Below are 16,750 nucleotides of genomic sequence, written 5' to 3'. Positions count from 1 at the left end.
GGAGGCCCAGACTTCCCTCTCCCCAGCCACTTCTTCCAGCTCCTCCAGAGGAATCCCAAGGCGTTCCCAGGCCAGCCGAGAGACATAGTCCCTCCAGCGTGTCCTTGGTCTTCCCCGAGGCCTCCTCCCGATGGGACTTGCCCGGAACACCTCACCAGGGAGGCGTGAGCTACCTCAACTGGCTCCTCTTGACGTGGAGGAGCAGCCGGTCTACCCTGAGTCCCTCCCGGATGACCGAGCTTCTCACCCTATCTCTAAGGGAGAGCCCAGCCACCCTGCGGAGGAAACCCATTTCAGCCACTTGTATCTGTGATCTCGTTCTTTTGGTCATGACCCAAAGCTCATGACCATAGATGAGGGGGGGAACGTAGATCGACCGGTAAATCGAGAACCTCGCATTTTGACTCAGCTCTCTCTTCACCACGACGGACCGGTATAGCGCCCGCTTCACGGCAGACGCTGCCCCAATCCGCCTGTCGACTTCCCGCTCCCTTCTTCCCTCATTCGTGAACAAGATCCCCAGATACTTAAACTCCTCCACTTGAGGCAGGACGACCCCCCTGACCCGGAGAAGGCACTCTGCCCTTTTCCGGCTTAAGACCATGGCCTCGGATTTGGAGGCACTGAGCCTCATCCCGGCCGCTTCACACTCGGCCGCGAACCGCTCCAGGGAGAGCTGCAGATCACGTTCCGATGAAGCCAACAGGACCACATCATCCGCAAAAAGCAGAGATGCGATCCTAAGGCCACCAAAACGGATCCCCTCAACACCTCGGCTGCGCCTAGAAATTCTGTCCATAAAAGTAATGAACAGAATCGGTGACAAAGGGCAGCCTTGGCGGAGTCCAACTCTCACCGGAAACGAGCCCGACTTACTGCCGGCAATGCGGACCAGACTCTGACACCGGTCATACAGGGACCTGACAGCCCGTATCAAAGGGCCCGGTACCCCATACTCCCGGAGTACCCCCCACAAGGCCTCCCGAGGGACACGGTCGAACGCCTTCTCCAAGTCCACAAAACGCATGTAGACTGATTGGGCGAACTCCCATGCACCCTCCAGGACCCTGCTGAGGGTGTAGAGCTGGTCCAGTCTGCCAATCCAGGGGAACTGCCCCCTATGTCCATGCGATATTGCAGAGTCGCGTGAGCCAACTCAACCCTGCAACATCCAGAGCCTTAAGGAACTCCGGAGCCCTGCCACCGAGGAGCTTTTTGACCACCTCGGCGACCTCGTCCCCAGAGATTGGAGAGCTCAAACCAGAGTCCCCAGGCTCAGCTTCCTCAACAGAAGGCATGTTGGTGGGATTGAGGAGGTCTTCGAAGTATTCCGCCCACCGGCCCACAACGTCCCGAGTTGAGGTCAGCAGCACACCATCCCCACTATAAACAGTGTTGGTGCTGCACTGCTTCCCCCTCCTGAGACGCCGGATGGTGGACCAGAATCGCCTCGAAGCCGTATGGAAGTCTGTCTCCATGGCCTCTCCAAACTCCTCCCACGCCCGAGTTTTTGCCTCAGCAACAACCCGAGCCACATGCCGTTTCGCCCGCCGGTACCCATCAGCTGCTTCTGGAGTCCCACAGGCCAAAAAGGCCCGACAGGACTCCTTCTTCAGCTTGACAGCATCCCTCACCGAAGGTGTCCACCAATGGGTTCTAGGGTTGCCGCCGCGACAGGCACCAACAACCTTGCGGCCGCAGCTCCGATAGGCCACCTCGGCAATGGAGGTACAGAACATGGTCCACTCAGACTCAATGTCCCCCACCTCCCCCGGGACGTGCTCGGAAGTTCTGCCGGAGATGAGAGTTGAAGCTCCGTCTCACAGGGGACTCCGCCAGACGTTCCCAGCAGACCCTCACTACACGTTTGGGCCTGCCAGGTCTGACCGGCTTCCTCCCCCACCACCGGAGCCAACTCATCATCAGGTAGTGGTCAGTGGACAGCTCCGCACCTCTCTTCACCCGAGTGTCCAAGACATACGGCCGCAAATCCGATGAGACGATGACAAAGTCAATCATCGAACTGCGGCCTAGGGCGTCCTGGTGCCAAGTGCACATATGGACGCCCTTATGCCTGAACATGGTGTTCGTGATGGACAATCCGTGACGAGCACAGAAGTCCAACAACAGAACACCACTTGGGTTCAGATCGGGGGGGCCGTTCCTCCCAACCACTCCTCTCCAGGTCTCACTGTCATTGCCCACGTGAGCGTTGAAGTCCCCCAGTAGAACAAGGGAGTCCCCAGGAGGGGCACTCTCTAGTACCCCCTCTAAGGACTCCAAGAAGGGTGGGCAATCTGAACTGCCGTTTGGCCCGTAAGCACAAACAGTCAGAACCCGTCCCCCCACCCATAAGCGGAGGGAGGCTACCTTCTCGTTCACCGGGGTGAACCCCAACGTACAGGCGCCCAAATGGGGGGCAACAAGTATGCCCACTCCAGCCTGGCGCCTCTCACCGTGGGCAACTCCAGAGTGGAAGTACGTCCAGCCCCTCTCAAGGAGACTGGTTCCAGAACCAGAGCCATGTGTCGAGGTGAGGCCGACTATTTCTAGCCGGAACCTCTCAGCCTCGCACACTAGCTCCGGTTCCTTCCCCACCAGAGAGGTGACGTTCCACGTCCCAAGAGCCAGCTTCTGCAGCCGAGGATCAGACCGCCAGGGTCCCCTCCCTCGGCTGTCGCCCATAGCACAATGCACCCGACCCCTTTGGCCCCTCGGACATGTGGTGAGCCCATCGAAAGGGGGACCCACGTCTCCTCTTCGGGCTGAGCCCGGCCGTGCTCCGTGGGTAAAAGCCCGGCCACCAGGCGCTCGCCATCGTGCCCCACCTCCAGGCCTGGCTCCAGAGTGGGGCCCCGGTGACCCACGTCCGGGCGAGGGAAAACCAGGTCCAAAGTTATTCTCCATCATAAGGGGTCTTCAGGCTGTGCTTTGTCTGGTTCCTCACCTAGGACCTGTCTGCCTTGGGTGACCCTACCAGGGGCATAAAGCCCCAGACAGCATAGCTCCTAGGATCATTGGGACACTCAACCCCCTCCACCACGATAAGGTGACAGCCCAAGGAGATGTGTGTGTGTGTGTGTGTGTGTGTGTGTATATATATATATATATATAATATATATATATATACTGCCACCCCTGAAAAAGTCCCTGCCACCCCATAAATATTTTTCTAGATCCGCCCCTGATTTTGGAGTAAAAATGCAGCCACAAATGCAGTCTTTTGGACTATGGGGGAAAAGGCTTTTCTACCTTGGCTCCCGGAGTTAGCCGTGGCTGTAAGCTGTTTACTACTAACTGCTAAAGTAGTGGCTCCACCTCACCCCGTGGTGGAGCCACTACTCCCCGCTATTCCCCTGCTTGGATCTCTGAGTAGCTGCCTCTCAGACTGCCAGGATCTCATCGATCTCTCAGTCTCTGATACTCTTTGTCTGTTGCTAATAAGAATGATGGATCAGCCATTGTTACCATGGAAATCCTCACTGCACCGCGGATTCCGGCTGGTGTTTTTCCTCTTCGTCTTCCTGCTGAAAACACAGCGCCGCTGCTTTTGCGCGCCCGCTTCGGATGTTACATCCCATGTTCATTCTTCAGGTAATCCTTTATATACAGAACAGAAACCGCTAAGCTAAAAACTAATTACAAAGTGATTGCTACCAGTCGAAATTTGCATAAATTTCGCGATCTCACTGCTTTTGCAGCTGCTCCGTTCCGCTTCTCTGTTCCACTTCTCTGTCACGGTTACTTGCGCAACTTTGCTTTGTTTCTCAGCAACAAAATACAGCCCATCGTTATTTATTGAAGATTTTACATTTCCAAAAACACAGGAATCTAATGTTTTGTTTTGTACGTTTGGAAGCTCATTCCCTCTCACATAATCGGAAAAGCCGGGAAATGGCGGCGCTTTTGACATTTCTCTGACATTCGGAAAAATATGGTTTACTAATTTTAGCATAACTCCGGTTATACTTGGCCTATTGACACAATTTAAAAACTGGTGTGTAGTTTATAATGTGCACTTTAAGCTCAAGTTAAAAGTGAGAAAGTGTTTTCTACGGCGTAACAAACTAGACGTTAAAAAGAGCTATAAGGCTATGGACCCCTATGGTTTAAAGGATCGATACTCTCGGATGAAAAATCGATACTTTCCGAGGGCAGAAAATATCGGATATATATCGATGAATCGATTTATTTATACAGCCCTAGTGGTAAGCCTGCATGATCAAATATTTCATTGTATTTATGTAATTATATTAGGACTAGGCATATTAATCAACATGTCAGCAGTAAGCTTCAATGTAAATATGCCCAAGTTAGCACAACAGCTAGTTTTCATCCGTTATCCTAAGGCAGATAGAAACAAGAAGCATCTCCTAAAACAAAGAGCAGAAAAAAATGCAAACATTAACATAGCACATTCCAGCTACAAGGCAGATCAAACTGCTTTGCATCATAAAAACACAAAAATAAAGTAATTAAAACACCATACAGTCACCACATGAGAGACCAGTAACAAACATTACATTTTGTTAAGTCCCAGATATTTGGTCGATGGAAGTGCAGCTTCTGTTATATGGGATTGTTTCAGGACATTTAGTTTAATGTCTTTTTTTTCATTGGTGTTCCCAGGAAGCAGTGTACCTCAGAGTGCGCCGCCTGTCCCCACCGGCGCAGGAACCCATTTTCGTTTCCCTCCTTCCACGCCTTCTGAGGTCCTCTCCCCCAACGAGGATCTGCGCAGCCCCGGGGGCATGTTCAGCACCGTGGCGCGACGGATGGCCCGCGGCTCCGTCAGCGACTGCAGCGACGGCACTTCGGTCAACTCAGAGATCGAGGAGGGGAACGGTGGTGCAGGAGAGGAGAGGGGTGAGAGGAGTGTGAGCGGAGGAGGAGGGGGCCCCGCCGGCGGCGGGAGTTACCGGAGCATCATCCATCCGCGTCTGTCTCATGAGGCTCTCTTCCGTATGTACGGAGGGCCGGGTAACCCTGCAGGCCACCCCGGGCCGCGAGGCCCCGCGGGGCACCGGATCCACCAGGAGCCGCTGTCTCCCTTCCCAGTGTCCCCACTGCCTGGACCCCCAGGGGCGGGCCTCTTGGCCCCTCCTCTGTCTCCAGCGCTGTCCATGACCCCAACGTCCCACCTGCCCTACACCCCGTCCCCCACGCTGTCTCCCATGCTGGGCTCCCACTTCTCCTTCAACCCAGAGGACATGAAGCGCTACCTGCAGGCCCACACCCAGTCCGTTTACAACTACGGCCTCAGCCCCCGGGCGTTCCTCCAGTACCCCAACATCGTGATCCCTCAGCCCCACCGGCCCGCCGCCGACAAGTCTGGCCTGGCCGCTGAGAGGGCAGAGCGAGGCGGAGGAGGGGAGAGGGCCGGAGACCGACACCATCACCCGTCTCTGGCTCACTCCGCCCACCACCACCCACAGCCTCCTCACTCAGCCCACTCACACCCCCATTCTCACCCCATGCACCACCCTCTCCACCTGGGGGAGGAGCCACCTCACATGTCTCCCTTCAAATTCAAGCTGCAGCCGCCACCTCTGGGGAGGAAGCAGAGGGACGGACAGAGCCAGGGTAAACCGAGGCAGAGCTCCCTGTCCTCTGGCTCCGGGTCCGGGTCCATGTCCTCCACCTCTGGACTGGGGTCCTCGCTGTCCTTTGGCAGCGATCTGAGCTCAGCAAGCGGGTCAGGAGTCATTTCTGCCTCCTCCTCAACGCAGTCCTTGAACAGTGCTGGACTCCCAAAGATAAAGGTGTGTAAACCTTCTCTTTAATCAGAGTTTAATTCTTTGGTCAATTTAGTGTAGCTGGCAAAAGTTTTCACACAGTTCCTCACATTTCAACCATGAACTTCATTGTGTTTCATTGGATTTTACAAGCATGAGATGGACCAATAGAAAGTACTGTTATTCAGGATTCATACAGGTGATAACCTTAGTTATGGGTCAAAATGTCAAGAGATATGAATACTTTCAAGGTGTAGACTAAGAAGAAAGTGAGGTTAGTTGCACAATAAATAAAACTGATGGATAATAATTCTGTTTCTGTCTTAATTTATGCCGTGATTTATCGTTCCTCAGGTGGAGCCCATCTCTGACATAGAGTCAGAGGAAGAGGTGGAGGTGACGGACATCAGCGATGAAGACCCAGACGAAAGGGATAATGAGTTTGAGCTCTTCTCCGCTCGACACTCCAGAGTTTCCAACCATCACCACAACCATCACCTGTCCAACGGCACGGCGGCCACCCATCATCCGTCGCAGGATGAAGACCTGGACGAGGACGTCTTCAAAGCCCCCGCTCCTCCTCCTCCGGGTCTGATGCCGTTCTTCACCTCACAGCACGCCCACCGCGGCCTGACCGCCCTCAAGAGTGAACCGGTGGAGCCGGGTGAGAGCCACGCCGCCCAGTCCCAGACGGCCTCGACCGGAGCCGCGCAGGGGAAGTGCATCCCTCTGAAGCTGCGGTTCAAGAGGCGCTGGAGTGAGGACCAGCGCATGGAGGCGTCGCAGGAAGAGTCGGACGACAAGAAGGTCCGACCGGAGGAGGGGAGGAATAAAGGGAGGCAAACTAACGGATGTGTGGAGATGGAGGAGGACGGGGAAGACGGAGACAGTCCCCCTCCGCTAGCTTACGAGGGGTCTTTATCGGCGCCTCTGGCTTCACATCGGAGGGTCAGCGCCGAGCTGCACCGCGCCACGGCCCAGCTGTCCCTGGAGAACAAAGACTGCTGAGGAGCCCCAACACTACTGCTGCAGCAGTACAGGAGTTTGTAAATGTAATCCCACTCCCACACTGACAAACTAGACGACCCGAGAGCAGAGCCTGACACACACGCTCATAAAACTGACACAGCCAGACTCCTGTTGAGTCAGAGTCGCCATCAATCCTGGAAGAACCAGCTCCCACACTGCAAAAACACAGCAAGCAGCATTTTATCTAGTTCCTATTGCAAATGTCTTAGTACCGTTGAAATTAGACAAAATGTATATACAAGTAACTGTACAGCACGATGTAGGAGCTTGTTTAGAGTCAAATTTTCAAGTCCTGCCACATATTTTCAGTTGCACTTAGGTCTAGACTTTGACTAGACCATTTTAATATGTGAATATTTTTTAATCTAAACCAGTGGTGCCCAAAATGTTTGCGGAAACTGCCAAATTTAAACTACTGGCAGGACACAGAGTTGCTGAAATTAAAAATGCAAAAAGGAATGTATTGCGATTTTACTTTGTTTTTAACATTCTACCTGCTCGACAATGCAAAAATTTTATGAAATCTATATATTTAAAAACTCAAAACAAAAAAAGGGGCAACAATTTGTTTAATGTGATTTCTCTTAATTTTACCTGCTCGACAGTTAACAAAAAATGTTAGTAAATCTATAAAGTCTTACACACTAAGAATATTTAGACTTTCCACATTGTTGCCTTAGTAAATGAAAAACAGACAATTTAATATTTATGAAAAAGTCCTAGTTGTTGATGAATAATCAAATTGTACTACTTTTTTCACTTATAACTGGCACTTTTTCATCAACATTAACAAATTATTGACTTAAAACAAGCTCCTCCATCTTGCTGTTATCTTGTAAGTTAGTTTTGTCTCATTTCAAGTGTACTGAGATATTTGCATTAGAAACTAGACTAAAAATACTTGGTAAGATTTTGGTGTTTTTGCACCAGGCCAGTGAAGCTCTCATCTTCTCATCATCAGCAGCCACACAACTCTTTCCTCAGGAGAAACGACCCCTCACAGCCCTTCAGCTCGCCCTGCAGGCCAACGGGACTTCTAAGTGCCTGCATCAAACCCCGAGAGCCCTGGAGAGAGACATGCTGGGTGGGACAGAGGAGGGCGGCTGTGAGGAAAGATCACGTGGGACGGGAAGGAAAGTGTGGCGAGTGGGGCTGTTGGGTGTTTGTCTGGCCCTCTCCACTCAGGGAAGCCTTTTGCTGTATCTTTATTGGATCCACACAGACACATCGAACGGGACTCAAGGGACTTTTATCGAGCCCAAACCAAGCAGAGACGTCAACTTTTCCCTCAACATTTGACTTTGACACCACCACCCCTCTGATTTCCTCCTGTTCTGTCTCGTTTCACTTCAAAAACACAAAATATAACCAGGTTGTTTTGTTTTTTTGCTCTATTTCCTGATGAAAATATCTTAAGACACTTGAAATAAGACAAAACTAACTGAAGAGTAACTTTTCAACAAGATATAGGAACTGGTTTTGAGTAAAGAATTCATTACTATTGATGAAACAGTAGTAGATTATTTCACTTTAATCTGTAGAACTAGTACTTTTTCATCAATATTAATAATTTACTTAAAACAGGCTGCTATATCTTGCTCAAACGTTTCTTCTCAGTTAGTTTTGTCTCATTCCAAATGTACTAAGGTATTTGCATTAGTACTTGGAACAAAACTACTTGGTGAGATGTTGTGTTTTTGCAGCGTTCTCTCGTGGACCACGTGTGGAAACGCCACGACTCTCTTCTCGCAGAAACAATATGAGCCCCAGGTTGATGTGGGGGAGCGTTAAAAACACGAAGGAAGAGCGTACCAATCTCTGCTTCTCCACCTGAAGTAGTTTCAGCTGCAGCTCGAGCTCGTCTAACAATCGTAGTGTTAAACTAAACCAGCAACGACACACAGACACACACATGCACAGCACTGCCGTCACAGCTCCCTCCAAACACACACTGCCGCTGATCGCCTTCTTTTTAAAGCTTGTAAAATAGTTCAAACTGAGCTCTAAAGCCACACGCAGAATATATCTTTATATATGTTCAGATGGAGATGATTACGGAAGAGTTTAAGAGAAGCACAGCATTTTAATGATGGATTTATTTTTTTTATGGTGAGTGGATCATTTTCAGATGGTATTGTTATGGGGACAGCAGAACAAGGAGCGGTGGGGGATTTCTTGTATATTTGTTGCATATGTAAACAAAGAGCTCAGGCTGGTCCACCAGAGGAAGGAAGAGAAAACCAGCAGACTGCTAATGATTCAGACGGTTTGCTTGGCTCTGCTGTTCACTTGGTTTTGCAGTAGCCTGCCCTTTCAGCGTGCAACGCTCTGTTTTTTTTTTTTTTTTTTTTTTTTTCCCTGTCTGCAGTCTCGCTCTGCTCAGCGGGGTTCTCCCTGGTCAGAGCTGTCCTGGCTGCAGGCCACCTCTCCAGGCTTCTTCTGCGTGTCAGCGAGGCGCTAATCCTGCGCTGTTCTCCTACTCCAGTTAGTGTTAATGCTTCAAAGTTCAGCACAGTTGAGAGAAAAGGGTTAATTATTATACCGAGATGCCCCTACCCCTAAAATCTATGCACTTTTACACACACAGACACACACACAGACACAAGTGTTTTTGACAGGCTCTAACATCCTGACGTCACCTGGTTGGTTACCTCTGTTCCTTGAAAAACTTTTTGAATCTTTTTGTCAGTGAATCAACAACCTTTGTTGTATTTTATAAGATAAACCAACCCAAGTTATTGCAAAGGAAAAGATGCATTGATTTCATTTTTACTTTTTTAAATCTGAAAAGTGTGGTTGGCCTCTCTTTAGTCGTCATGCCTTCACCGGCTTTGTACATCTACATCTTTTAGCTTGTTTTTGTTTGCAAACAAGCTCAAGCTCAGTCGGATCGGACTGAGAATCTCTGTGAACATGAATTTTCAAGTCCTGTGATATATTTTCATTTTGACTCGATCAAAAATAATTTCAAGAGCCACAAATGGCCCCTGAGCGACGCTTTGGACCTCCCCCAGTTAGAACACATCTATCCATTGACCCAAATCTGTCTTTAATTATATTTTTAAAACTTGGCTAAATACTTTATTTTTGAATTAAGAGCGACCTAAATCATGTTTTTATTGCTGCAGATAGACTAAAAAGTTTGGACACACCTGGTCTATTCTCAAGTCTGTTGCAGCCTCCATGCTGAAGAGAAGCATTTCCAGATCATGATACTTCCACCATAGTGATGGTGTGGAAAACTGCAGATGGCACATTTCTTTCAACACTAGCCAGTCCATGGTCTGCAACCTGCGGCTCCAGAGCCACAACTGGCTCTTTAGTCAAAAACCTTGACTAAAAATCATGAAGAAATAACTGAAGTTTTAAAGACATAATAAATGTATGTTGTAGCTATTTTCAGTTTCTACATTTCATTTCCATAGCAATGATACTAGAAGTACCAACCACTTTTATATGATCTACTTTTCTTATTAGGTTGGCAGTATGTGCAAATATCAACATCCTGTCAAAAGTTGGATATTTAAAAGGTAGATATTTATCAAAAGCTATAAGATCATGGTATTTGTGGCTCTAAACCCATTTTATTTATCAGAACTGAAGCCTTCATGCGCTTTGTTCACTATTGTGCTCTAACAGATGTCCAAAGCCTTCAAAGAACATCTAGATTTATACTAAAATTAAATGACACACAGATAGGTGTTAATCACCAGTTTAATTACAAGCAACTTCTAAAATAAATGCACACCGCACTTTTCAGATTTTTAACCCGTTTGTGTTTGTCCTTCAAGGAACAGTAGATGATCTGCAGTCTGTCTGTGGCTGAACTGATTAAATTTCTCTCATTAAGACCTCTGGTGGTCTGGATTGAAGCACACACACACACACACCCCCACCAGGTCGTACGTCTGTATTTGAACTGACAGCTGCCTTACTTCACCACATCTCAGCGACAGACATGACGCCCGTCTGAGCTGCTTTGTGCTCTCTGTCGTCTCGCTGCCGAACGTTTCCTCGCCGTGTCGGACTTCCTGCCGACGGACTCGGCAGTGAAAAGGTCACCAGTTACTCTCTCATCCTGTTACAGGCCTCAACTGTCAAACGGCACAAATTTTACATTTCTCCATTTAAAAAAAAAAAAAAAAAAGAGTACAGACTTCTTGGTTTATTTTTATGATGTCAGTATGAATATGGATTCTTATTGTTTTTATTGAGTAAGTTACCTCTCCACCTGGCATTATTTTTATTCCGCTGCTCGGCTACTTGTTGCTTTTTGCGTCGTGAGCATCACTATGGAGGGTATTAATGATTTGGCCCCCTGAACTTCATTCCCTGTATTGAATCCTTTCCAGCTTTTAGTTTGTTTTTTTTGTTTTTTTAAATGTGATATAAGTGAAATATGTGACAATAACTTCAGTGCTGACAGAGATCTACCACCTGGGATGGAGCAGGAAGCAAAGCGGGCGAGGATTTTATTTCAGGGCACAGAGGGAGTTTTTATCCTTTTCTTTTGTCTTTTATTGTCATTTTAATTTTATGTTACTTTTATCGCTCACTCTTGTATATTTTCCTTGTGTTGTTTTTTTTGGGGGGGGGGGGGTAGGGGAGGGGGGGTATGATTTTAAAAGAAGAAAGTTGTGTTTTACAGTGTAAAGATCTCCCTCTTTCAGTCTGTTTTCTCTCCTCTTCTCTCCCCAGAGCTGTTGCGTAACACCTCACACGGAGACCGGAGAGTTAATACTATGATGTAACATTGAATTTCTGCGCTTCTTTCATTGTTTTTTTTTTTCTTTTGTTTTTTTTTTCAAAACTTGTAATTAAGATGTAATCAGGGTTAATTAAAACCAGTTAAAACCCCAATATGAATGCCGCTTCTCTTCCTTAATGCATCCATATTCATTCAGGGGATTCAGGGTTTTATTGTGTTTATTTGTAAACAAAGAGATTAACTTCAGACTTTCTGTCGTCAACATCGAGCCAACGTGCGTGCATGAAGGATTTGGTTGTTTCAAGATTAAAGCAAATTTAAAATTACTCACAAAATGCTTCTTTACGGAAAGCGTTTTTAAGACAGAAGGATGAAATTTGTTCCTTTTTTCTTCAATGATGGGTTCCAGGTCTGAGGATTGGTTTTAGTACTTTCCAGAAAAATAAAAGAAATTGTTGTAATTCTACATTTTATTCAGTGTTACACTTCACAAATGCTGCATTCTTCCTTATTTTTTCTTTTCTTTCTTGTGCAGTTTTTCTCCCATCCATGTTATTCATTTTCTTCTTCCTTTCCTATTTTTCTACCGCTTCCTTTTCTTTCTCATTTGTCATCCCTTCCTCCCCTTCTTTTCTGCCTTTTGTCCTTTTTCAAGCTTTTTCTTCTGTTTTTTTTTCTTTTTGCCATGTTCTTCTGTCCTTCCTTTCTTCCTAGTTTACATCATTTCCTTCCCCTCTTCCATGTATCCTTTTCATTCCTTGTAACATTTTTTCCTTCCTCTTTCCTTTCTTGATTCCTTCCTTTTTGCCCTTGTTTCCTTTCTGTTCGTCTTAAACCATCTGTCCTTTCTATTTTTTCTTCTTTTCCTTCCTCTGTTGTCCTTCCTTCCTACCTGCTCCTATCTTTTTTCCCAACACCGTACAGCCATCTATGAATTCATAGTAAGCTTCAGTATTTTGTATTTAAACAACTGCGGCTGTTTTGAAGATGAAATGGACTTTTCTTCATGGCTGCACCGGTTTTTAATTGTTCCCAGCTGTTTGGAGCCGGAGCAGCAGCAGTCCTCCTGGATTATTCTGTTTGTCAACCTGGACTGACTTCATGCTGTGAAGATCTGTGCAGGTCTGGCTGCAGCACCTGCTGCAGGCTGATGGAGGACGTTTATGACCACAACTGGACAGATGTCCTCGTTTTCATGCTTAGGGCTTCATAATAACTTTTCCAGACTAATATATCTCAGCTTTAGTTTATTTTTTGTACTCTGTTTGGAGTTTATCATCTGTATGTTTCAAACACTACAAAGAGTCTGAAAGTGTACTTAAGAAGTATTAATCAAACCATACAACATTTTTGACACAAAGTCATTTTCAGAAAGGCTGATCAACAAAATGTTGAGGCTTTTTTTCTGGTTCTTTGCTGTTAAAATATAAAAGAATGGCAGCTTTAAAACCTCCGAATCGTCCATCATCTATATAGGGCAGGGGTGTCAAACTCCAGTCCTCGAGGGCCGGTGTCCTGCAACTTTTAGATGTGCCTCTGCTGCACCACACCTGAATAGAATAATTAGGTCATTAGCAAGGCTCTGGAGAACACAAGAAGGAGGTAATTAAGCAATTTGATTCAGGTGTTTTGTACCTGTGGCACATCTAAAAACTGCAGGACAGCGGCCCTTCAGGACTGGAGTTTGACACCCCTGATATAGGGAGTCTGCAACCTGCAGCTCCGGAGCCACAAATGGTTCTTAAAAAATTTATGAAGAAACAACTTGATTCTTATGAACTGTCTTGCTTAATAATAAATCACAAAATGTGACACTCAAACATTGATTTAGTCTTTAAAATATTTTATTAAATTCCTTTAAGACATTTCTTAACATTTTAATAAACTTTTTTTTCCCCATTTTTAAACTTCAGTAAATACTCAAGAGTGCGTAAAGGCTTAGCAAAAATATGTCTGCTTCCGAGGCATTTTTTCAACATTCCTCGTAAAAATCTCTGACAACTTTTAAAGATCATTTCATCACATTCTTCAAAGAGTTCATCACCTATTAGAAAAAGTTTGAGGAATCCTTTCGCAACCGTTTATTTTCCAACTTTCCTGTTGGATGCTGAGGGTTTTGAATGTAACAATTCCACAAGACTGTAAATTTCACTAAATAATCTCATTCATGCTGCTGTGAAACATTTATTCTAATAATTACAGAGCAGAAGTCCACCTTTTCTTGTTTCACCATGTCATTTATGAATGAGTGATAGTGATCCTCACTAATATATTTACCTCTGAGAAGAAAAGCACTTTGTCCTTTCACCCACATAATGCTCAGAAAAGGTTACCTTGTAACGTGACGTCTGTAGCCGCTGCCTTTCTTTGTTCGTCTCAGGTGATTTACCGACAGACACACTCAGGTTCACTGTATTTATTCTAACAAAACAGGAAATCATGTTGGTGGTTAACATCAGTCCAGCAGTTTCTGCCCCTATACATTCAATGAAATACAACAAATAACCCCAAACAAACTACAGAGCAAATAGCATCCGACAGTTGACAAGCAGCAGTTAGCTTGTAAAAATGAAACATATTAGCTAACATCCACATTAATCTTGATAACAATTAAAAATATTTACAAAAACTTCACATCTATAATATTGTTGAAATAAAACCCTGTTACATATGAAGGAGGAGGAAGAGCCGCCTGAGACGGAGCGAGCCAAGAGTCGCTGGGATGTTGATGTGGGGGAAAAGTGAACAATAAAACTACAGTCGAACAGATTCAGTTTGAGTCCTGAAGGAGAAAATGAGTTTACTTTCTGGCTACTTCTTTCCAACACATTAACACATTTCACAGTAATCATTATTTTCAAAAAATGAAGGAAAATTCGTTTAAATCTGGGTGCAGGTCTGTACAAAAGTCTTCAGTAATCCATAATAATTTACTCCAATTCAGCCAGACTTTGCAGAATTTAAAGTGGTTTAGAGTAAACTATCTCCTTAAGAGTTTGAGGAGATCAAGATCATAAAATCCAAGGCTTAGACTTTATGTTTTTGATTTATTATTGCCTCTTGTTTTCTCAGCTACAAGCAAGCAACTTTGTGTGAAAAGAAAATCACTAAGTGGAGGATTAAAGAAGATGAAATCATAAAAGGTAGTGTACATAAATTGCAACTAAAAGTCATGTCCTTAAGAAACTAAATCCTGAGCCGTTCCTCTCGTCCTCCAGACTTTGGGAGCCTCATTTGAATGAAAAGTAAAGTTTACGCTCATTTGAAAAAAGGACTTTGTTTTAGATACGTGTGTGTGTGTGTGTGTGTGTGTGTGTGTGTGTGTGTGTGTGTGTGTGTGTGTGTGTGTGTGTGTGTGTGTGTGTGTGTGTGTGTGTGTACTGACTCTAGCTGCAGTCCACGGCTTCTGAAACTCCCCCACACTCCTGAATTGACTCTTTTTTCACAAGTCTCTCAAGACTGCGGTTATCATTTTTGCTTGTGTACTTTTTCCTAACCCACTTTTTCCTTCCACTCAACTTTCCATTACTATGTTTGGATACAGTCCTGTGTGAACAGCCAGTTTTCAGCCACAGGTGTCAACGTCTGTTAGTGCAGACGCCATGATGGGATCAGAACTTCACAAAAAATAGCTCCTTCATGTTACTCTCATTCCATAAGAAACTGAATTTTTGGGGTTTCATATGCCATAATCATGATGTATATATATATATATATATATATCACTTTTTAACTGATTTCATTCAATGTGGATGATGGTGATGCTGAGAGGATTTCCAGCAGCAGTCAGTGAATCTGAGGAGGCCTCTGACTGAAGACTTGCTGTGACTGTCTGATGACTGTCATGATATGCTAATTCCTAAATATCCAGGCAGCAGAGACAATAAACTCACAGTATCATCTCCTGATGACCCCATCAACTGACATCATCTGACTTTGTGTGGACCTCCCAACATCAAAAATTAAATAAAATAGGACAAAGCTGTGACTTTTAAGTTCAAACTTTAAAAATGTTAGATGCAACACAATGTGATCCTCTTTTCTGAGGTTTCTGGATTTATTGTATTATGATTGTAAAAAAGAATCTAGCTACTCTTTGACTTTTACTCTAAAGTACACCTTGGTGCACTCAAATCTGATTGCTGTACTAAAACTTGGCTAAATATAAGAAGTATTTTAACATGAAGACTGACCTTGATCCTGTTTTTATTGCTGAGAATACACAACAACAACAAAAAATATATGTTTTCTTCAATCAAGCTCAGAATAACAAGTCAACTGGATTCCTTTTTGTTTAAAAGGAAAAAATAACAATTTGTAGTTTTGGATTTACAATCCCGTTCCTACAAAAGAAAAAAAAATTAGATAACTTTAATTAACATAGTTAATACTTTGTTTTTTGCTGAGTAGATTAAAAAAAACATTTTTGGTGATCTTACTTTTTAGAAATTATCTTTTTTTTGTCCAGTAAGTAGCTTTGAGCTGATGATTTTGGTCCACAAGAAAAATAGTTTTGGCACAACTGTCAGTGTCAAAGATGTGAATATTTCCATCCTTTTTGGGAACTTTTGGATTCCACATAGAAAGACTGCAGAACATGAAATACTAAACTAAAATACGGTTGAGTAGGTAGGGAAAAAAGCCAACATTTTTGATGATTTTACTTCTTTTAAAATTATATTTGTTGGCCCTCGAGTACTTTTTAGCTGACTTTTCTTTCTTTTTGCACATATAAAATATAGTGTTCAGGCTTCTATTTCAGGCCCAGACGTGTGATGATTTATGTGGTAAAGAGCTAAAAAGTTGAAATGTCGATTGAAGTGCATGAAAATTATACCTCATGTTTTTATTATTATAATCTTGGGATTGTTAAAGGGTTAGGAAATCAGGCCTGCGTTCAGGGCCTGCATGTCCTGCTGACTCCTGCGCCCTTGCAGAGGGTCACTGTGTGAGAACATACCAGCCTTCCAGGTGCTCTAACATCTACACACACACACACACACTCACACACACACACAGGAAAGACACCACAGGAGCCGCTGAGCTCCGTCACCTGGGCCACATCCCTCTCCCCTCCGCTTCCTCCAAATTATGAAGCGCTTGCTTTCGCGGAAACCAGCGCAGAGGCTGGCTCTCTGCTCCACATTTAACCGCAGCCTCTGCACTGTGCACACAGTGCACAGCAAGAAGCCCGTCCTGAATGCCCTTTCATGCACACACACACACGAACACACACACACACGCACACACGCAAAACACACAAAGTGTTGCATCCTCA

The 16,750-nt window shown here is 45.3% G+C and overlaps 1 protein-coding gene across 3 annotated transcripts in view; it reads left to right on the top strand.

Moving 5' to 3' along the window:
- Positions 1-11,624, top strand: part of erfl3 (Ets2 repressor factor like 3) — a 75,303-nt gene extending 63,679 nt beyond the window's left edge. For all 3 annotated transcript variants that reach the window (XM_081616827.1, XM_008431318.3, XM_081616826.1), the window contains 2 exons: positions 4,630-5,762; positions 6,090-11,624. In XM_081616827.1, the coding sequence (XP_081472953.1) occupies positions 4,630-5,762; positions 6,090-6,743 (1,787 nt within the window). In that variant the 3' untranslated portion in view covers positions 6,744-11,624. The remainder of the gene's footprint in view (positions 1-4,629; positions 5,763-6,089) is intronic.
- The last annotated feature ends 5,126 nt before the right edge of the window (positions 11,625-16,750 follow it).

The sequence above is a fragment of the Poecilia reticulata genome, chromosome 16, assembly GCF_904066995.2.
Source record: "Poecilia reticulata chromosome 16, P_reticulata-male-v2, whole genome shotgun sequence".
Lineage (NCBI taxonomy): Eukaryota > Metazoa > Chordata > Actinopteri > Cyprinodontiformes > Poeciliidae > Poecilia > Poecilia reticulata.
This window is presented reverse-complemented; position numbering and strand designations above follow the sequence as displayed.